Below are 23,624 nucleotides of genomic sequence, written 5' to 3' on the forward strand. Positions count from 1 at the left end.
TCTATGCATGCCTTGATGGGCGGGGTGATGCGGTTAACCTTAGACGACCCGTGAAACTGCTGAAAGAGAGAATCAGACTGCAGCTTATCTGGACCCACTGTTCCTGATCTCATTTCCACTGTGTGTGAGTGTGTGTGTATGTTAGTTAAGAGAGAACATGGGACCAGATTGCAGTATGTGTACTTATGCATTTATTTCCAGCCCACTGACTATAGAGGGAACATGGTGCATGCAATATTAACACGTGTCTTCCAAGATTGACAAATGAGTTTTAAAGTTTCGTGAAGTGAGTAAAGATCTTTCTGCCATGCTTCACAAGTAGACTATATTCTGAGTCGTCATCGGCCATACAGTGCGAGTACAGATACGTGCCCTGCTTTAAAAGGAAGAGGGCAGAGGAATGAGCTGTAATATCATCTTAGGAAGGTGTTATGGCAAATGCGCCGGTGAGCAAAAGCAACACCTTTCGTGTTAGATTTTTAATCCGCTGTTAGTGTAAATATATTGATTAGTGCTGTTTTGATAAAAGCTATACCATGTTGTACAGTGGAATTTGGTTCCACTGCATTTGATTCTATGTTTAAATATCCTGTATTTTAATTGACTCAGCGATGACTATCCTCTATTACGCCCTACCCTTGTTGACTTGGCTGAACACATGAAGCAGCACCTACTGTCGCCACTGTTTGTTCGTTTGTGCTCATAAAGGTTGGGTTGTGTGTCCGCGTGTGTGTCTAAGTGCTGTTTAAGCAGAGTCGTTGTTGCACTGTTGCTGAAACATAAGCTGATGATGATTCTACAGAACTTACTCTGCGTGTGTGTGTGCGCACAGTCAGGCTGGTCCTCCCATATCAAATTGTGCAGTGAACAACTGGATCAGCTTTCAGCCTTTTACAAAGTAAAGACATCAGCTTTTTGCCTCACTGGACCGATTGCACAAACACACGCACACACACGCAGTGGCATTTTAAGCATCTTTGTGTCCGTCCATCCATCGGTCTGCGTTTCCTTTTTTCCACTCCGACACACACGGCCCAACTCTTTGTGTCACTTAAACTCATCTCTTCCATTCTCTCTTTCTGACACACACACACACACTCTCAAGCACACACACCTCAGCTCTGTCTTTCCCCTGACCTCACCTCTCTCTCGTCTGTCACTCACTTCTGTCTGTCTCCCAAGAGTCATTCACCTGACCAGACACTCCTGTCTCCTCGTCTCCTCCCTGCTGATGGAGGATGGACTGTCTTCCATCTCCACAGCCTCCTTGTTTTAGTTTGAGAGTAGTTGGATATCGGTGAATCTTCTGATTGTCTTGTTGGTTAATCATTATGTCACAAAATGATGAAAACTGTATATTGCCAGAGCCCATGGCTATAAATTCCTTGTTTTGTTCAGCAGTTCAAAACCTAAAGAAATTTACTCTACGAATATAGAAAACAGATAAAAATCAAACTTCACATCTGACATGCGGCAACCATTGAATGTTTGATGTTTTTTTCTTGATAAATTAATTAAACAACTGTAAAAATTGTTTCCAAATAATTTTCTGTCAATCATCTTATTGATGAATTATTTATGAGAGTCTTAAATTGTAAATTTTTCCACTCTCATCAATTGGGCTTTACTCAAGTTAAGTCAGGACTGTCACTTTTTAGTTTAAATTTGAGGATTTTTCTCAATATAGGAAAATTCAAACTGTAATGACCAGTGTCAAATATTCCAATTCAGAACGCTGTTTGCTTGTCTACAAGTGCATCAGACCATTTAAAGTAGTTTTCCTTATAATCCAGCAGAGGGCATTTTTATCCTTTAATGTACAACCTTGTCAAATGCCCCATTTTTAGGATGGATAGAATACATGGTATATGGATTACCTTTGAATTAGTTTGGACAAATTACCTGCCAGTTTGAATTTGTTTGAACTTTTCTTTTCCAAACTAATTATTTATTATTACCATTATTACTCTACTGTTCTGATATGGTCTAACAGTTAGGATTCCTGGATTTCACCCAGGTGGTCAATGTTTAGTTCCTGGTATGAGAACTAGAATTTTCCCATTATGACAGGATTATGACGATGTGTCTTGTACTGTGCAGTTTATTGAAGAATGATGGTGGTCTGAAATAATATGTAGTCAAAATGTTGCGGCTCTCCAGTCTGTATGCTGAAGTATCTTTGGGCAAGATGAAACTGAAACCCAAATTGTGTTAGTGTGCTATATATATCGAACAAGAGCTGTATGAATGCAGGTGTGAATGTTCATTAAGCACACAGGCAACACAGTCACTCACATTTAAAGTCATCCAGATTGTATTTAAGCAGAACTTTTATGATGGCTGGACTGTCCCATTCATATGCCACTGGCTCAGTCAGCTCCCAGTTGTTGTTGATGTAATGCAAAGTGACACAAAGATAATCAGTTTCTCACTAATCATCTGTCCACATATCCAGAGACTCCCTGTTGCTATCAGTCAGCTGCATCCTCAGTTCTGGAATGATGATGAATTGAGGGATGAAATGCCTTTTAGCCATTCACAATAAAAAATGTAAATATTAATTTAAAGATATTTATACCTGTTTTTTTTCTTTCTTTTTTTTCCTTGGTTACCCCTGGAACTTTCCTGTAACTGAAGCTGCGAGCCAAGCAGCACTCTGTAACTAGTACACTGCAATGCATGTAGGCCATATAGGATAGTAAATTCTGTCTGACTGCTGAGCAAATTCATAGTGTTACAAGTAATATTCCCGGTCCCCAAAGGATAAACCCTGATTCACTCTCGCCTAACTCTCTGGATAAACCTCACATTTATAGTTCCACTACTAATAAGGCTCGAACACAGTACTTCTCATTTTGGTTTGTAATGCTAGTGTGAAATTATGTCTACTTGTGACCCCTCATCACAGGGTTTGGCCTTAACATGAATTCAAGAAGTGAGCCGTCAAACCAAGTGATTTTTCCTTTCCAGATTGTTTCATTGACTTTTAGAGGTCAGAGGAGGTGAAACTAGTAAGCAAAAATAAACTGAAATAACAGCACAAATAAATATTAAACATTTTATGAAACAGAAACATGACAATATCATCACAAAATGAAAGTGTTATGAATTGTGTGTGAATTATCAACCACCTCTAGTAAATTGTATTTTTCTGTGTATTTAACTGCCTGTGTGTACATGTGTGAATCCCTGTGAGTGTATGTGTTCTCTGTGTGTGTGTGTGTGTGTGTGTGTGTGCGTGCGCTCTCCAGCTGTGTTTCGGCCAAAAGCAGCACTGAGAAACCAGGTCAAGTGTCTGCATCACAGACGAATAAACACACCTCCTCCTCCTCTTCCTCCTTTTCTCCACCTCTATGTTCTCCTCCTCACTTTCTTTCTCATGAATCAGTTTAAGAGAAAAAAATGTGTGTTGAAGTTTGGAGATTTGTATGTGTGCACTGTTATGATATTTTTCATGTCTAAAATCTCCACTGTGAGATAAAAATAATAATAATGTGAAGAAGGGTTATCATCATCTGATTTTGAAAATTTTTGTCTGTACTGTTGCGTCAGCACAGTGTTTGTGTGCATATCCATTAGTTTGTTTGTTTGTTTCTCATCCAGAGATGGTTGAGTGTGCATATGTGATCTGAGCTGTGTCTGTGTGTGCGTGTGTGTGTTTGTTTGTGTGTGGTTCATGCGCGCATGTGTATGTGTGTTGTCCCCAGGGCCTCGGTGTTCCTGTGTGTCAGAACACAGCTGGTGAAGCAGTCCATCCCACAGGGGCTTTGGTACAGCCGACACACACTCACAGTAACCGTGTGTGTGTGGGTATGTGTGTGTTTGCGTGTGTGTGTGTGTGTGTGTGTGATCAGTTCCTCGTACTCCCTGAACAGCCACCACATCTGCTTTGCTCACTGTGTGACTCGATCACCTAAACACACTCAGGATGTCTGTGAATCTGCTCGCATGGGATCTTTTTGTTTAAAGGGACATTCCACAGCAAAACATGTGAAAGTAACCATCGTTTTCATTTTTATTACAGATTTAGTTTTTCCATAAAATGTCAAAAAATTAGTGGTAAAAACATCTCTTGATGTCAAAAAGTCAAAGACGTTACATTTTGAAATGATATAAATCAGCACCAAGTACTCATATTTGAAACTGGAGCAAGCAAATGACTGACATTTTGCTTTAAAAATGAGTAACTGATCATCAAAATTGACTTTATGCAGAGTTTATTATCTGTTTGATTTATCCTTGCCAATATTGTTATTTGTGACCGCCTCAAATGTTCACAAGACTGTAAATTTGGAATCGATTTGTAACTTTTAAGTTTGGCAACAAAAAGTTCAAGTTAATCAAATGAATGTGATTTTTGCCCAGCTCATTCTTCAATTGTGTTAGTCATGGACAGTGTTGGATGTGGTCTGAGGTGTGTTTTGTTGCACTTGTACCCACGATCAACAGTTACCACGATGTACAGACAGACCCTGGAGCGTGCTTATGAGTCACGGAATGGGGTGACAAAGTTTTGACAGCTAAGATTAGTTTGCCTCTGGAGCTCCATAAATATTGGCAAAGATAGAAGCCTTTATCCAGGATAAGAAAGTTGATAAAATGCTTTCATTCCTAAGCCTAGAACCAAGTTTGCATCAATCTGAGAATTTCTAGCCCGCTCTTATTCTGAAACTTGATAAATGCCCCCCCCCCAAAAAAACAAAAAAAACGGATCACCCAAAACATGCCAGTACTTCATTTCATAATGGCAGTTTTGTCTTAACAGATGATGTTACATTGATTATCATCAGCAGGGGGCAGGGTCAGGGCACGAGGGGCATTAAGATGGGGATGGCAGGGTTTAACATATCACTGCCAGCTGCCTCTCAAATCCCACGTGGAGACATGAGAATCTGTTTTACCTCATAAATGGACGTGGCAAGGCTTCGGTCTGGTTTCATATTGACAGAAGCTGTTTGTCTTATCTGAGGATGACAAGCTGTGTGTATTTGTGTGTGTGTGTGTGTGTGTGTGTGTGTGGGCTGTTATCAGCAGGGAGTGTGTATGTGTGTCTGTTGTTTTTGTTTTTGTGTATATGCTTTCTTATACAGTGTGCTTTGTTTCTACTCTTTCCAGTGAGCGCTGGAGGAGATGGCTTTTAATAAGTTATTACTCTAATTCCAAATCATCCTGTAAAATTACTAATTGCTAATTATTCTCTGTGTGTAAGGAAAGATTGTCTCTTGATGACTGTTACAAACCTGAATAACATAGATAAAAAAGTCTCTCTGAAAAGGTTAAATTGTGTAATTATGGAAGAGCAAAAAAAAAAAAAGTGGTTTATGAAAGGGAACTTTTTGTGGCACATTTTGCAATATTATGAGAATATGTTGCCATAAAGTAGCAGCTTTAAAATCATTTTGATGATTATATGATATACTCTGTCATTCCCATCTCGTGCCCCAAATGCCTGTTCTTTCACTATATAATTTTAGTGAGAGGGTATCATCTCCCGTGAGAAGTGCTTTACTGAGTGATTGTCAGCAGCTTAAACTGCCAGAATCAGAAGCAAGGAAGAACTGTGCCAAACTGCAGATCATTTAAAAATACTTAGAAGTCATTAAACACCAATGTTCATCTGAAATCCAGTGAGGAAACTTACCAAGAATTCTAAACAGAGTTTGGTGCATTTGTTTCAGTGGACAGTACTTCTGGCTTTGGAAGCCAGAGATCATAAGGAATATTCACCGCTCAGCCATGTTTCAGTATAGTGGGTGGGATGATGAGATGATGAGTCGGAGCTCTGGTCAAGCAATTGATAGACTTTAACCGCTTGGAGTTGGAGGGCAACAGAATCAATCACCACTGATGGCCACTGAAGTTATATATTGCTACTTAAATGTTAAATGTAAGAAGTTGTACGCTTGTGTAAGTCTGTATACATCCATAAGGGTTGGGCATTTGCGTGTGCATGACACAATAAATGATATGACTAACTAATCTTATTAACTGCGGCTTTACAGGCTCAGTATACTTCTGTGATCCCCTTAATTCAGTCCAGTCATTTATACCCAAAACTTACTTCATGCACTTCATTTCCACTGTGGTATATACGATACCAGGATAAAAACTGATCAACAAAGTGTTAAAATTATAGCATAAACGCCTCTTGTGTGTGTGTGTGTGTTTTTATTTATGTGGGTGTTTGCTGTGTGTTTGCATGTTAATATTAATAAACAGTGTTGTGATCACTCGTTTTGTGTACATGCCCTTAGTGAGTATATGTCAGGTGTGTAATTGTGAATGCGTGTGTGTGTGTGTGTGTGTGTAGCCCTCAGGTCCAGTCTCATGTTTCTTCCTCTGTAGTCAGCAGTGTCAGCGCTGGGCAGCGATCCCAGCCCCCTCTTCATCTTTCTCCTCCTCCTCTTATATCATCCTCCATCCTTTGCTCTCAGGTCCGTCTGTTCCTCCTCATCTCACCCTCCTGTCCCCATCCTGTCTCCTTTCACTCCCTCCCCTGCCTCCCCCATCCTCCTCCTTCTCCTCCACCTCCTCCTCCCTGGGGATCCTCCTCACCGCAGCAGTTGAGGCGTTCGATAGAAGCTTTTAGTTTACATCTGCAGCACACAAGAGCTGACCTGACACCACGACCCACACTGCGCGTGTGTGTATGTGTGTGTTCTGGATCTCAGTTTACTGTTTACCGGAACCAGTGACACTAAGCTGCTATTTGCTGTGGTTAGCACATCCAGCTCCTGAATCTGTGTGTGTGTGTGTGTGTGTGTGTGTGTGTGTGTGTGTGTGTGTGTGTGTGTGTGTGTGTGTGTGTGTGTGTGTGTGTGTGTGAGTGTGTTTAAGGCCAGGCAGCAACAAAATGATGATTAGAATTTGCAAATGTTTGATCATCGACCACCTTGAAAAAAAAAAAAATGGTCACAAATATCCATGATATTTGTTCTCTGTTCAAGTCACACCCTTGCAGCATCAGCATCAGTTGTTGACAGTTTTTTTAAACTGGAATTTTGCCTGTGTGTTGGCTTGTGTGTCCTTATGCATGCATTGGGGAACTTGTACTTTGTGTCTGTTGTTTGTTTTAATTCAGTTTTTTGACCATCATTGCTAGGGATGGGATGATTTTTCTTGATAAAATCCAATAACTGATATGGGGTTTATAATTCGATTAAATCATAATACAATTAAAAGTTCAATGACAACAGTGTATGACTGCAAATTACTTGTGCTTTATTCCTCCTTTCCCCTTTTCTGGCATTGGTTTGATTTAATATTTAAAAAACAACCATACATGCAGCAAAAATAATACTTAATGAGAGTCCACTCAGGTCTGAGGACCTGAGACACCCCCGGGTCTAAATTATGCTCAGTCTAGCTTCAAAAATTAATTATTAATTATTACTAATTAATTATTTTTTTCTATAAATTAGTATTTGAAGCACATAAACAAAGTGTTGTTGAAATTGCTTTCAATGACTTTCCTTCTTAGGACTATAGTTTTATATGCTGCTCAGCTGATTTTTAATTGATGAAGCATTGTGCTGGTGTTCTTTCTGGTTTGCTTCTGGTTTGGATCAACCCCAGGTCTGATTTATGCACATCGGGTTTGCTAAACATCTTGGTCTCACTATGTTCTTCAGCCTCTTGCACATGTTAGAGTAGTTTTACTTTGTTTCTTCTCTTCCTGTTTTCACTTCATTAGTTGGTTTGTTACAGTGTTCTCATGCTGGAGTGACTGGTAGAAATTAGGAGCACTTGATTTGCTGTATTAGGTCTTCCTGCTAAACAGATGTGGGTGACATAGCACTGAGGTTTGAGTTCATGGATTTGATTCATTATGTAGCCCTGTAGCAAATTAAGTTTCTTTTACTTTACTCTGGTGATAAGCAACTATGTGTGTGTGTGTGTGTGTGTGTGTGTTTGGGCTGCTCCTCTGCAGACAGCATTAAATATTCATCCTCCTGCTCGTATTTCTCCTCTCTCATCTGTCTATCCAACCCTTGCTTCCTTTCTTCGCCCTACCTCCTCCTCCTTCCCTCCTATTTAAATCTGTATGCTTTCCTTCCTGCCTTCTATCCTTCTTTCCTTCCTCACTTCTTCACCCTCTCCATCATTCCTCCCATTGCTGCTCTTTTAGGGGAAATGAAAAGAATGAATGAATGAAAGAAAGAGACAGTGAAAGATAAAGGGAAAGTCAACATAAAATGAAGCAAAAGGAATTGAAAACTGTGTAAGAAAAGACGAAAGCAAAGTGATTGGTATGACAAACCTCCTCCCCTCTCCTCCCCTCTCCTTCTCCTCCCCTCTATCGATCTTTTCTGAAAACAAACACAAGGATTTTTAATCCCTCATTCTGTTCTGGGTATTGAGTTCAGGCCCTGTGGGGCAGCTGTGTGTGTGTGTGTGTGTGTGTGTCTTTATGTCTGTACATGTGTTGATATGTGTGTGTGTCTTTTGTGCATGATTTTTTTCATATTTGGTCAGTGTCTGTGTAGGTTTTGTGTTTTTGTAGTTCTGTCCTAACATGCATATCACTTTTTAGTGTGTGTGTGTGTGTGTCAGTCTGAGTGTGTGTTACAGATGAATTATGTCCTGTCTGCTCTGTTTGTTGCTCCGGTATCACATCCTCACGTCCTCTGGGTGTCAGTGTTTGTAAGCAGGAGATTTATAAAAGAATTGTACCAGGTTCTCTCTCTCTCTCTCTCTGTGTGTGTGTGTGTGTGTGTGTGTGTGTTGTGGTCCATATGTAAACCTATCCAAGCACAGTGAGGGGAAATTTCAGCCCAGGTATTGATTTGGTCCGGTCTGTTTCAGGGTCACTGTGATGTCAGCGTTTGTATTATTATTGCTTTTATTGTCTGCTGCTTTTAATTCAACACAACAAGACGACATCAACCCTCATTGATCCCTGTGGGGAGATGAGCTGCTACATATCAAAATAACAGGACAAAGCAAAAGAAAAATTGACTTTAAGCAGCGTAGAGAACTGTAGGTATTAAAACAATCCAACTGATGAATAAAGTGAAGAATTTCAGTGAAACTTAATGAATCAGTTATGGTGACTTGGAGACATTTTGTCATTTCAGAGGGAAATAATGTACATTTTACTCCTCCATGCTGCTATCTATAGTTATTAGAAGATTACATTAATGCTCCTTATGGCTTTATGCAGACCTAACAAGACTGCTACATGAAAAGCCACAGTCTATGCATTTTTAGCCTCAAACATGTGAGATTAGACGGTACATAGAGTTATGTACAACGTGTGACTCTTGTGTTCCTGTCAAAGTGCCTGGTCATCTCGACTTTGGTGCGAAGGAAGAGCAACTCTCTTATCTCAGTGTTGGACCAACTTCCAGCCACTTTGCAAAATATTTTCGCACCTTATTGGTTCGCACCTTTTAAAGCGTCACCTTTAAGGATGTCATGATTGGTAGGCCCACTGTACGTCAAAATGTCCACTTTGTATTCTTACTTGTGTCCGTCTCTCAATTGGGATTCATTCATTCTGACATTATCTGTATTTGAAGTGACTTTTATGGAAACATGAGTTTATTCAGACTGACAGGTTAAATTGCCATTATAAAGGGGCTCTGGACAAATTTTAGATAAAGTTCAGATCAGCTCTATTGTTTGCAGTTTTTAGCTGCTATTGACATTCAGTGCAACATCAGTGAAATAAAGTTGAATGTACAAATTTGACCATGTGAAATCCAACAAGGTGTTCATAGTGAGTTAAACACAGGAATATTAATATTACTTTCACTTTTCATATACTTTTTGTTATAAAACGTTGCTTAGCTTTGGTTTGGTTTCTAGTTTTTAGTTTCAGGCTCTCAAGGATATCTTCCTCCCCAAAATCTGTTACTCTTTCACCAGTGTTGGGGGTTGTCTTTCACTCTCTCTGTCTCACTCATTCACTTTCCCTCTATCGGCCTGTCTGTCTACATGTCCATCATCCTGTCTTCCTGCCTTCTCACCTCTCCCTGTCTGTCTATCCGCCTCGATCTTTCAGTCCATCCATCTGTCCTCCTCTCAGCCGCTTTCTCTCTCTCCCCGGCCGTCGATCTGTCACTCACTTCTCAGTCCTCCTGCCTGTCTCTCTCTCTCTCTCTCTCTCTCTCTCTCCATTCGTTCATCTCTCTGGGTCTTTGCCGCAGGCCTCTCTGTCAGGATTACATGGCGTCAGGTTGGCCAACATGGATGCTGGTGGTGGGGAAACAAAATGTTCCTCTCAGCACAAAGCCGCTCTAATCCGCTCTCCTCATCCCCCACAGCAGAGCCTGATTACAGAAAGCTGGTTGGCAGGCATTAAGGCAGACACACAGGCAGAAAGACAGGCAGTTAGGCAGACAGGCAGAGAGACAGATAGAGAGACAGGCAGGTTGGCAGTGAGTATTAAAGCCAGGCCAGTTGGAATCTGCTGGCTGGTTAACTCACTGATTAGTTTATTGGCTTGCTGGCTCACTGACTAATTGGCCTACTAACTGGCTAACTGACTCTTCAGCTTACCTAGTGGCCGACTGGCTACGGGCCAGTTTGATGTCTAGGTGTTTGACTCAAATTAAAAACTGAATGACTGATTCGGTAGCTAGCATACAAGCTTGTTTACCAACTATCTAGTCAAGTAATTTCAGACTATCTGACTAAGGTCATGTTTGGACCTGGTGTCCAGATCTGTCCAGAATTGTGTATGCCTCTGCTCATGAATTGATATTTGCTTGAAGTGCTTACACTGAAAGTACAATAACAGAATGTAAGGGGTAACAACAAAAACAAACGTATAGCTTACACCAGGGGTGTAAGAGACTAAAAATAGCAATAGATGAGAACAGGAAGTCTGTGTGGAGTGAATGTTCTCTGCATTATTTTCCACTGAGGTTTGACTAGTGCTCTGTCTAACTATAATGATTGAAATCCTATTCACTATCACAATGATGAATCTCTGATCAAATAACTAACTTTGTTCTTTGGATTACAACACTAAGCCTTGTATCTGAATTGTGATGGTCTTTGTTTTTCCCTTTTTGTCATTTCAGCCTTAACAGCCTACACATACCTCACCATCTTCGACCTCTTTAGGTGAGTGTGTTCTTCTCACGTGATGTCACCCAACAATCTTGTTTCCAGAATATTGTACACATCAGTTTGATCAGTGTCCCAGTATTATCCCCCAAAAATATTGTGCTAACATTTGTTCAAAATTTTGAGCAGGGGTCATTACACTTACATATAGACAAGTAGTCAGTTTATGAATTATTGGCAACAACTGAACAAGGAAAGATATTTAGCTTTATTCTGTCTTATGTAATTGTAAATTGAATCTCTGGGTTTTAAATTGTGGATTTATTTGTATAAATTCCACTTAAACTAGATGATCTAATATCTTACAGACCAAACAGTTAATTTAGAGCGTTCATTGAAAATGATCGGTACATGTCCATTTTGTATTTTGTTTTCTGTTTGTTTGCCGAACAAAGAAACAGAAGCAGATGTGAGGTAACACTGACTCGGCTCAGCTGTGCTGCTGTTTGCTGTTCTGATGGAGAATTTCCACTCATGAAAAATGAATTCTGAGATTATAATGAATAAAAGATAATTTAAGAAGTGAACTTCAGCTGACCTCTCTGTTGTTTCTGTTTCTGTTGTCTACCACTTGTCTCTCACTGACTCTCTTCTTATGTGCCCCTCTCCTGTCTGTCTTCTGTATGTGTCTCCCTGTGTCTCCCATCCCTCCATCAATCACTTACTTTTCTCTTTCCCTGCCATCACCCTACCGTCCTTACCTCTCTCGTCCCTGTGGCCTGCAGTTTGATCACCTGTCTCATCAGCTCCTGGGTGACCATGAAGAAACCCAGCCAGGTCTACTCATTCGGGTAAGTTCACCATAGTAATCTGGTACGTGTTGTACACAATAGTCTCTAAGGAATGTTTCCAACATCTTGAAGAACTGAGGCTATTTTGAGAGCAAAAGGAGGAACTACCCAGTATTGGTAGGGTTTTCCTAATAAAGAGAGTATATCATTATCAGAGGCTTTTTGGTCAAAGCTCTATCTGTGTTTATTTATTTAGCATCATCCAACTCAAACACCCAGCTAGTTTGATATGTGCAGGTGTGTGTGTGTGTGTGTTTGTGTGTGTGTGTGTCAGTGAAGTGGCCAAACAGTGTGTATGTAGCTGACAGGTGACCTCTGACCTTGAGGTGTGGGAGAGTGGTGATCAAATGGAAATCTGCTTTTCAGCTTCACTTGGCTCTCAGAATGCCTGTGTGTGTGTGTGTGTGTGTGTGTGTGTGTGTGTGTGTGTGTGTGTGTGTGTGTGTGTGTGTGTGTGTGTGTGTGTGTGTGTATGTGTGGTGTGAGTGTGTGTGCACGCAGGCTTTAGTTTACATCAGCGTGTCTGTGAGTGTTTCTTTGGGAGCATCTGTGGATATATGTGTGTTCGTTTGAGTGTATTGCTTCTGTGTGTGCGTCCTAATGGACAGAAATGGATGTCCCTGTTTAACCAGCAACATCTACAGTACTTACTCCTTTAAGCCCATAGGAGTAAAACTAGTCTTTCTAGGTATTAGTCTTACCCACCTGAACTATTTCCTGTTCTGTCAATCTGTGTCGCAAATCTTACTGTGATCAGGTTAGGTTTGGTGAGAAAGTATTTATACACACATTGCTACAGGTGTGACATTTGATGGGAGTGTGCATGTACACTGAGTTGAACTTGTAAATGTATTAAAGCATCAATAGACAGTGTTTGGGGGAGTGTCGTGGTTGCCTTGTGGTTTAAGAGAGGTTTACCAGAGCAGAAAGCAGGTTTGGGGCTTTAATTTCGGGTCATACTCTTTCTCTGTTTTTCCTGTCTTACATTTCCTCTGAAAATGATCTACTAAAGGCAAAAAACTAAAGTTCTGGTCATTCACAATACTGAGGAAGACAGATGATGATAAGTAAGTATCCAGCAAACAGCAGGTTTTCTATGTGGCACCCTTATGTATTAACCACAGGCTGTTGGCAGTGCGGAGTGTGACCCCTGACCCAGCAGTATGGAGGGGATCAGGCCAAACAGCGGGCATTACGTGTTTAAAAAGAGAGGGAGCCTGAATGGGAGTCATCGTGTGTGTTCATTCCCAGTAAACATGGACAACCTATTAACCTCTAGGTGTCTGTTTATTGGCTCGTCTGGTAGACACGTGGTCTCTTTTTTAGTTTTTCCCACACATACACATTTACACACACACTTTAAGACACAGACCTTTACACTTACAGTACATTTTATGTGCACTGCCCCCACACACTGAATAGAAGTGCTGTGTTTTTCCTAAGTACTGGGACACCATTTATGTTTGATGTCTTACAAACCTACAAACTGAGTCTACGCAGGCAGTAACATGCAGAATGTGAATTAGGGGACTGGTGTAGAGCTGAAAGTATCTGTCGATTATCAGAACGCAAAGATCATAGGAGTCAAACCCAAATGGAACAATGGTTGACAAACTGAAAGCTGCACTTTTGGAAATTACCTAAAATGACCAAAAAAAATAAATAAAAATACCTAAAATTGTGCTTAAGTTGCCTTAATATCTTTATTTTATCTATAATTACCATCACCTTCTTCACCATCTGCATTTAGGTGGTCACATCTCAGTCACAGTCAGGTTTAACCCTCTAAGCCCAGTGGTCCACTTACTGAGAGGAAGCTGCTCAGCATCAACCCTGTGGCTTAATGAGGTGGGGTCAGCAACAGTAACAACCGTATCTCGGCCTGACACTGGTACTTTGTTAGTGTTGTCCACCTGTTTAATTTTCAAGTTTAACTGAGCTTGGATTGGTAATTAATGGGAAAATGGATTTTTATAGATAACAAACACTGAGGTGATAAGGAAACACCCTGGTCTCACTTCACATTGCGGTAAAAATTGAGTTTGTTTATTGTTACTGCCAGTTCATCCCTAGTTTACATGAGTTTATGAAGGCTTAGTACTTTATGTTAATTTATACAATGGTCCTTTCAGCCAAATTGAGACTTCCACCACCTGGAAGTTGTAAAGTAAAGCCTTTTCACACACAGCATATAGAACACGAAAATGCAAGAATCTTTCCCATGAATATACAGAAACTGAAGCTCCACTGCAGCCGACTCCAGACATATTTTTAAAGATGTTTCTGGGACAGTTTGAGGTCCTGTTGGGGATGCGACTGCCGCATTTGAGGAGGCAGGGGACCAACTACCAGGATTGTGATGTGGCGATGAGAAAGAACAAATGCAGCACGCAGCATTCACTTTCTTTGTGAAAGCAGCTCGAAAAAATAAATTGATGTGCAAATTAATTGTGCGAAAAAAATAAACGCCCTCAGTATGAAAAGGCCTTAACAGTGAAAAAAAATAATTAGCTGTAGGTTATATCAGGCTATGTCCCTGAAGTCTCAACAAGTAAGGGTATGCTCCTATGGCAGAGAATTGGCTACTAAAGAACGTGTGTTTTTCCTGAATGAAATCTTTTTTCCGAGAAGAAATAGTTGTCCAACAACAATCCTCTTAAACAAAGCCTTCAAAGTTGAACTAACAGAAAGCAAAACTAAAAAGATATGTGGTGCTCATAAAGGCAGCGGAGCCTGAGTCAGACCAAACAAATCAAAAAAACCAAAGCTATGGCAATCATAATGCACACAATTGAGAGTCTTTCAAACACAATACAAAAAAGTTAGCAATCATATCAAATGTTAATAAAATACATTAATTAAAAAAATATAACATTAGGCTATTTAGTGCTATTTAGTGTAAATTATACACATCCAAAAGGCACCCAGCTGAGAGAGTAAAGTAACTCCAGCCTACTGATTTTTGTTGAGAAAGATGAGCATATCACAACGCTCAGGGTGAGACATTCATGGGCGAGATGCAAATGCTCTCTTAATGTTTACCTTCGATCACGACAGCTCAAAGGCAGCTTTGTTAAACTGCGGGTCTTTGAATGGACTGGTGTGCTGAGGATGAAAAGCTGCATCTGAGTGTTTGGAGATGGTTTGTCTCTGGGTGGATGACAGTTTCTTTCTGTTTCTTTTCAGGTTTGAGAGACTGGAGGTCTTGGCAGTTTTTGCCTCCACTGTTCTCGTCCAACTGGGGGCCTTGTTCATCCTGAAAGAGAGGTGTGTATGTCCTTCCTAACGCAAACTCACTCGCTGATAGTCACACAGAGCACACAGTAATGTTCACCTCAAAAGGAGGCAAAATGTAATTTCATTTAGAGCCACATTAAGATCCCGTGTCTCTGTCTTTGTTCTTTGTTTCATCTTTGCCTCACTCACTCTGTCTCTCTCGATTAAAATTTCAATTACTTTCTTAGCATGACTCAGGACAACAACAGAATTAATATTTCCAAAGCAATACACAGAACAATCCGATTGTGTCTGTCTTTTGTCTTTGTTTTTCTCCCCATTACTAATTTCACTACATTGTTTTGCTCCATGCAGGGTGCATGTTTTTCTCCGTTCTCTGCTTTATCGTCAAATAATTTAGAAAATGCAATAATTGGACCCCAGGATCTTGTAGTCCCTTCTGTAGTCCCATTTTATGTCACAACCAAAGTCTCTTGTGATACAGCTTCATAGTTCTCAAATAATGTCCTGTCCTGTATGTTTCATCAGACAAATTTAGTTTCCATTTACTGATCTATCTAATCCCTGTATATGATCTGTTTTCCCCTGTCTTTCATGACCATGCATGGTTTTTAATATAAATATTATAATATTATAATATTTTAAATGTAAAAAGTACTAATACAGTGCTTTGATATACAATATGTTATATTCATGAAATGATAAGGAAAAAGAAAAGGTCTCGCCAAATCCCCCCCCCCCCCCCCGAATAATGGGAAAAGTGGTTGCTCACAGTTTAGGAGATAACAAAAAAGAACAACAAAAAAGAACAACAAAAAAGTCTAAATGATGCCAAATGCCAAATTTTAAACTGTAAAGATGCAGTAACTTATAGTGTTAAGACATAAAGATCTTGCTTGATAACAAACATTAGGAATTAAACTATTTTGGGCCAAGTGATCTGCCGTCGAGTGTGACAGAGTCTGTTGACAACTTTGTCTAACACCATCTGAGAGCACTGATTCTTTAAAGGGGTGGTCTTGGAATTATCCTTAAAGGGGAGGAGTGTATGTGTGTTTGTGGTGTGAACTGTTGAGGGAATGTCACAGCCTGGCGGTGTCATTGTGGCGCACACACACATACACACACCTCCAGGCGCCCTGCGTGGGGTTGTCTTGCGGTCAGTTCTCAGGGAAGGGAGGGGTGAATTAACACACACACACACACACACACACACATGCAGGTCAAGCAGTTGGTACACTGCCTGCTAACACTTTTATGTGCAGACACGTGTGTGTGTTTGGCTTCTGGACTGACAGTTTAGTAGTCAGAGTGACTGTGAACTATGTGCTGTTCAGAAGCACCGACACACACACACACATATACACACATATACACAAGTAAGGTTGCCAGCCCGTACAGTGCAATGGATGTTATGAATGGCACAGTGGGGCAGCAGCACAGAGGGAGGAGACAGACAAGACTGTGTCTGTGTGTGCGTCTGTGTGTGCCATTTTGCTTTTTCATGCAAGTGTATGTGTGGCGTTGGTGTGCATGTGTGTGTGGATACATTTCCTGTTTTCTCTCTCTGTTTGTTCGCTCCTTGTCTCCTTTCATTCATTTCATTTGTCTCGATCACTCTCTCTCTAGTTCACTCACTCACTGGCACACACACACACACACCCACACATACACCTCAGAGTAGTCCCACCTGGCCAGTGTTGTTGACTGTGTTTGTTTCTGTTTTGTTAGTGTGGAGCGCTTCATGGAGCAGCCTGAGGTCCATACGTAAGTATCACCCCTCCACACACACACAAACACACCAATTCCCTCATCGCATTGAAAGATAAACAGACACAACATGATATACTCCTGTGTCTCCCCATTTAAAACACACACACACACACACACACACACACACACACACACACACACACACAGTGCCAGCTGTTGTTGGAACAGAACATCCCAAACAATTGGGTCAGACACACAGACAAACAGAATTACATAGTCAGAGTGTCAGTGAGTCAAAGAATCAGACTGACCGACAGCGTCATGTTCATTGTTGATTTTACACTCCGACAGCGTGTTAATTAAACACACGCGCACTGTGTTGAACACTGGCCTCAGGCTAACATCAACTCTGTCAGCAAATGAATATTTTTTTATTATAAAGTGAAAGATCAAAGTTTGATCACAACGGTGTATAATATGTTGTGTGTGTGCATATCATGAGGGGTCTCACACACACATCTGTCAAAAACCCATCAGTGTTCACAGTTCACAGAGAGCCGTGACTCCTGAGATGTTCTCCGAATTTGGCGGTCAGCACCACCTGTGATGGACGAACACATTCTCTCCCCTCTGTCCTCCTCTCTCTCTCCATCATCTCTCTATTATAAAACAGATTAGAGGTGGCTTTTATAACTTAAAACACAGAGAGACTTAAACCTGTCTCCTGTGACGAGATTACCCCCCTCGTTTTTCTGCCCTCACCTCCCCCTCCTCCTCTCCCCTTCTCTCGCTTTCTCTCTCCTGTGAATGGATGTGATTGGACGGCATGAGAGACGGCTGCTAACTGGAGGGACAGGTGTCGCCGGGTAGAGAGACAGACACACACATTCTCTCTCCCTCTCTCCCTCTCTCTGTCTTTAATCTGTTCTTTGAGGGAGGTGGGGGTGGGGGTTGGCGGGGTTTATCATCCAGTTATTGTGGCTCACCGTCGGGCAGCCCTTTGCCTCCCGCTGATTGTTTGGACCAATTTGTAGGCTCTTAAAAGGATTGTCCTGTGTGATTAGTGTATTGAAGAGTACAGCATTTTGTGCGTGTGTGTTTGTGTGTGTGTGTGTGCTGCTGCTCTGCCGTAAATTCAACCTTTGCCAAGTTTATGATGATTGGCTTTTGTTGATTTGGTCAGAAATGTGTAAATGTACATATATATTCACTTCTGAGGTCATAGTTAAGGGTGGTGTAGCACTGGACTTCATTATATTGAGAAGTGTTTAATTTTTTGTACACCCTATTTATAAACATAAGGAGGTCAGAATATTAGAAACACCTGTGAATATTTTGCAGTCCATCACTGTGACCTCTGTGCTGAATCATTTAATATAATTAACATCTCCATGACAATGTCAAAAACCGAACGTTATAGGCATCATAAAAGTTGACTGAATGGTAGCAACAGTTGTATTGACCTGCATTTTATTGTACAGGTGTACCTAATAAAATGACCACTGGGTGTATATCACAAAGCAAAGGATGAATATATGTTGTTTTTATAAGAATCGTTTGGATTATGTGTCCTCTGCGTCTTCACATTACGCTGCTGTAAATCACAAGGTCACATGTTCACATTAGGTTTAATTCACATAATTATCAAGTAATTGCTACACAGTTCTGTTAACGCTGTATTTTAAAATATCTCTCCATTGGTTAAAGGTGTTTGTCAGCACATTTTTACAAACACATTCTGTCTCTCTCTGCAGTGGTCGTCTGTTGGTCGGGACATTCGTCGCTCTGTTCTTCAACCTGTTGACTTTGCTGTCTGTCAGGAACAAACCATTCGCCTACGTCTCAGAAGGTACAGTCAACCCCCTCACTCCCACTTGGACCAGTTCATCACACTGGTTGCTCTTACTGGAGTCATGACATGAGAACGGAACACCATCGTAATTGATTTGTTTTTTCAAGAGGCAGGGTGGATTTAGTGATTTTTGTGTCTTTTGGGTTTCTCCTCTGGACGGTGGAGGTTTGTTAATCCTCGCCCTCACTGGGGAACAGGGATAATTTGGCTTTTGTTATATTTTGAGGGATTATCGAAGTAAAATGAAATGCTGGCTCACTGTTTTGTTAGTAGATAAATCACAAATGGCAGCAGCAGGATCAAAGGTTAGTCCCTTCCTAATTGCAGAAATCACAAAGTTATAAAACCAAACTCAGTTGTATGGTCTTAAAATAAGACAGTATGTGTTTTTCAGATTATTTTCAAATGATTATTTTTGGGGTGTTTGTGCAGCACGGAAAGACAGAAAATAGTAATGTATGAGTTGACATGCAACACTCATGAACTGGATTTAGGCCAAACATACTGCATAACATATGATGGCACACATAAACTAGATCACTGATGTATGTTCTTTCAGGGTTCCAGCTAACGATACACAGTTTTGATGAAGCTGGTGACTTTTCAAGTAATTGTTTAGCCTATGAAATGTTGGAAAATGGAAAGCAGGTTTTGTCCAGTCAGCAGTCCAAAATCCAAAGATATCCAGTTTACTATTACTATAAATATTTGCTTGATTCGTCAGTTAAATAACGGATTATGAAAATTATTGTTGATCAATCTTCTGTTAGTTGACTAATTAATAGGTTCTTAATTGAGAACTGACGGCATTTTGTCAGTTTGTTTCCAATTTTGAATAATTACCAAATGCCAGCATCATAATGCCCTATTATCATATTATTATAATGAACAGTTTTTTCTTCCTGTTGACTCATTTGATGTCATCAAAACCCACTTGCATGCCTCAGTGCCAAATTTAGCTTATTTTTTTCATGTCAAATAGACCAAAGCAAAATGTCTTGCAATTAAGTGCCTGACTGTATGTGAAGAATTTAACCACAGTTTAATACCCATGAGCACCATATAAACACAGACACTCACACACACAAAGTTATGATGTTACATATTCATCAGTGGTCAATCACCATTATGGTTAGCAATCTGTATCTGGATAACCACATTCTTAAGAAAATTATCTGCCCAACAAATTCACTTCACTTCAGGATAATTTGTTTGTCCCTCAAGCAGCAGTTCCGCAAAAAAAAAAAAAATGCACTCATAGACAACTGACCTACACACATAAACCAGAGCGGAAGTCAAGATTAGTAGTGTATTTATCAGTTTCTGTGCATTTCTTGTAGTTGTCCTGTTGAGAGGTCACTGAAATCTTCATTTTTCTCTAAGCTTAGGCAAGTGTAATAAACATTCCTGGCTAACACAGCAAGTCAAGTCACATTTTATTTATTTATCCCAGTATCACAAATCAAAATTTTACTCACAGGTCTTAACAATCTGTACTGCACTTTAATACCAGGTGTAAATGCAGGGACCAATGGAGCTGATGATCACTATTATCAGGCACAAAAATGCACAGCATACACGTGTAAGGCAGTGGAGACACACACACGTTGTAGCTAACACACTCAAACACAAACACACACACGCGCGCACAGTTGCACACACAGTTGCACACACAGTTGCACACACACAGATGCATGCGGGGAGAGCAGGCCAGGCCAGTGTGGACCCCAGGACATATTAACCTCACTGAGACTCAGTCTACTGCTAATACAGACAGACTACGCACACACGCACGCACAGATGCACACTCTCACACACGCAGATACACACATACAGGCTACAGCCTCCATCACACACAAACACACACACACACACACACACACAAATTTGCAGACAGCAACATACACTCATTTGTACCTGTATGCACAGTTGAATAGAAATATGCAAATGGACGTGCATGTAGAAACAGATGTCCATTTACAAGAATGAAAACACAAACACACAGAGAAACAACAGATATTCCCTTTAGGTCAGGCTGTAGTTCAGGAGTGAAGGGGAAGAAGAAGATGATGGAAGAAGAAGAAAAAGGAGAAAAGAAAAAGATTGAGAGAGTTTAAAAAACAGTATAATACACCCCTCTCCTCCCCTCATCCTCTCTTTTCATCTCCTTTCCTCTCTTGTCCTCTCCTGGTTCCTCATCTTCTTTCCTCTCTGCTGCTTGTTTCCTCCTCTCCTCTCCTTTCCTCTGCTCTCTTGTTTCCTCATCTTTGTTCTTCTCTTTTGCTCATCTCCTCTCCTCTTTCCTCATCCTCTCTCCCCTCTTCTCCTGTTTCCATATCTTATCTCAGATCCACTACTTGTTCCCTCCTCTCCTCTCCTCTCCTCCCCTCATCTTCTCCTCTCCTCATCTCCTTTCCTCTCCCCTCCTCTCCCGTTTCCTCATCTTCTTTGCTCTTCTCTCCTCTCCTCTCCCCTCAGACCAACTCACTATCTGTATGAACAGTCTACTGCTGAATGAGGTCAGTGTGTGTGTGTGTGTGTGTGTGTGTATGTGTCAGCTGTCTGCTCTTGCGTTCGGAGCAGTCTCAACATCACTTAACATCTGACATTTTGGGATGGGAGGGGGATGAAACTACACACAGGCAAACACACACAGGCACTTAACTTTGCAGAAACACACAATATCTCTCATTCTCATTACACACACTCAAACACACACACACACACACACACACACACTGACAGAGCGAGACTAAAAGTGCATTACGCAACCATGTTCCAGACAGTGGTAATGTAGTGTGCCAGGGGGCCAGGCAGGCAGGGAGACATGCCAGCACACACACACACACACACACACTTACGCTCACAAACATGGTACATCCTCCTCGTACACATAGATCATAAATAAGTCACTCCATTAAAATGTTTGTTTAGACTGACTCACCGTGCTAGCAAAACAAACAAAACACACACAGTCTTGCTCACACACACACACACACGCACGCACGCACGCACGCACGCACACACACACACACACACACACACACACACACACACACACACACACACACACACACACACACACAGGTCTGAACAGGATGGGATGTGAAGGGCCTTTGACCCATTGCGGAGCCTTTGGGCTTTGCGGTGTCGTCAAACATTAAAGGTGGGACGGTGCAGTGGAGCGAGAGCGCTTATCTTTTTTGAAAGACGAGTGGGCGATCTGTGCTCCCCCCCCCCACCACCACCACTACCAGGACAAAAAAAGTATTTTTATACCTCATCATGACAGGGAGGCTGACTGCTGCTTGTTTGTCTCCGCTGTTGAGTTTAATCAGAGTTTGGGTCCAGTAATAAGAGATCTGAGCAAAAGTGGGAGCTGCACGCAGAAAATGATAATAATTAACAACTTTGTGCTGCAGTTTGAAAAAGTTTGATGTAAAGCTCCAACTTCCAGATGATGCTTAAATCTATAGGACAGAGTTGATGGAATCAGCTGTGAAATGAAACAGCTGTGTGTCTTAATATTTCATGCAGTGTTGAACTAGAAAGATGTTTTCTGTTCTTGCCTCCATCTGAAACCACAATGTTCCTCAGTTCATGTCAGACTATAGAAAATGTATACTTGAGAGACGTATGCTGTATCTGAGACAACATGAAAACAAGCGGTTAGAAAGTTGGTTTTACTAAAGCTGAAACAATTCGTTAGTTAATAATCAGCAACAGTATCAGGTGTTTAATCACTGAAGACAAATATCAAGCAAAAATGACAATCATCTCAAAATTAAAAATATTTCTACTTTTCTGTCTTGTGAAAATGCATCTTAGGGTTTTGGATTGTTGGGTGCTGTCATTTGGAGATGCTGCCTCATGCTCTGGGAAATTGTGACAGACATCTTTCACCTTAATTGTTTTGCTGCTTCTTCTTCTCCTTCCTCCTCTTTCCTAAAATACTACCAAGCAATCTGAAATCTAGTTAAATGACTTTCCACCATATTTTGCCTGGATTTTACTAAACCTTACAATCACTGAACAGTGAACTGTAGATACAAAATACAGTAAACAGGAGTAGACTGGCAGTTTAGCACAATTACTTTAAAAGCAGCATGCTCTGTGTCACCTTTTTACACATCCTTCTATGTTTTCATACGTGTTCTGATGTATGTTGTGTGTTAATGGTTAAAATTAATTTCAAAAGTGACCACTGCACAGTTCAGGCTCTCAGCCACTGGCAGCACCTGCCCTCTACACATGACCATTGTACTACATGAATGCAAAAAAAAAAAAAAAGAGTTATCAGTCGCTCTTCTCTGCTGATAAGTTGGTGCATACAGTTTTGTTGCAGACCTAAACCTGACTCATGACGAAGAGGATAATGTGTGGGATGTGTTAGGTTTTCAAATATATTGCTACTGGCTGCTGTGCTGGAGGCTGCTGTGGCTGTTTTGCCTCTGTTTGACTGGTATGCTTGTGAAAGGCGTGCACTTGTGGCTAACAAAACCAGAGCTCTGTGCTGTGTTCATTGTACCTTCTGAAAACATCAGTAGTTACAATACTGGTGGCTTGTTCTGCTAAAATATACAGAAGAACATGTATACCTCTAAACTCCAGACTGTAAACACATAACAAAGACTGGGTGGAGAGTTTCACTAAAATATTTTGTGCCTATTGTTGTTGTATTGTCTTTAACAGGTGGATATGTTGTACATTAACAGCTCTGTCTCCTCTCTGTCTCTCTCTCTCCCCCTCTCTCTAGCGGCCAGCAGCAGTTGGCTTCAGGAACATGTGGCAGATCTGAGCAGAAGGTAAAAACATGGACGTCAGTCTCTCATCTTTCCCGTTTCTGTTTTTCAGACCTTTTGTCTTTCTGTCGCTCTCTTACCTTAATCAGCAGATCTCTGTCGCAGGTAGGAACAGGAAGGATCCACTTACACTGAGTCAACACACACACACAC

At 40.9% G+C, this 23,624-nt stretch overlaps 1 protein-coding gene across 1 annotated transcript; it reads left to right on the forward strand.

The window, feature by feature from the left end:
• Positions 1–10,681: 10,681 nt before the first annotated feature.
• LOC127140516 (zinc transporter 6-B-like) lies at positions 10,682–23,520 on the forward strand. The gene is made up of 6 exons (XM_051068470.1): positions 10,682–11,073; positions 11,802–11,867; positions 15,054–15,134; positions 16,836–16,871; positions 18,572–18,666; positions 23,426–23,520. The coding sequence occupies exons 2-6, from the start codon at positions 11,836–11,838 to the stop codon at positions 23,476–23,478; spliced, it is 297 nt and encodes a 98-aa protein (XP_050924427.1). The 5' UTR covers positions 10,682–11,073; positions 11,802–11,835; the 3' UTR covers positions 23,479–23,520.
• Positions 23,521–23,624: the final 104 nt, after the last annotated feature.

This window comes from Lates calcarifer, unplaced genomic scaffold, assembly GCF_001640805.2.
Source record: "Lates calcarifer isolate ASB-BC8 unplaced genomic scaffold, TLL_Latcal_v3 _unitig_460_quiver_1457, whole genome shotgun sequence".
Classification (NCBI taxonomy): Eukaryota; Metazoa; Chordata; class Actinopteri; family Centropomidae; genus Lates; species Lates calcarifer.

Bases quoted from the DNA above. Each gene is read 5' to 3' on its own strand.
- LOC127140516 (XM_051068470.1), top strand. From the start codon at position 11,836: ATGAAGAAACCCAGCCAGGTCTACTCATTCGG. The intron at 11,868-15,053 runs GTAAGTTCACCA...GTTTCTTTTCAG, and splicing joins AGCCAGGTCTACTCATTCGG to GTTTGAGAGACTGGAGGTCT. The intron at 18,667-23,425 runs GTACAGTCAACC...CCCTCTCTCTAG, and splicing joins ATTCGCCTACGTCTCAGAAG to CGGCCAGCAGCAGTTGGCTT.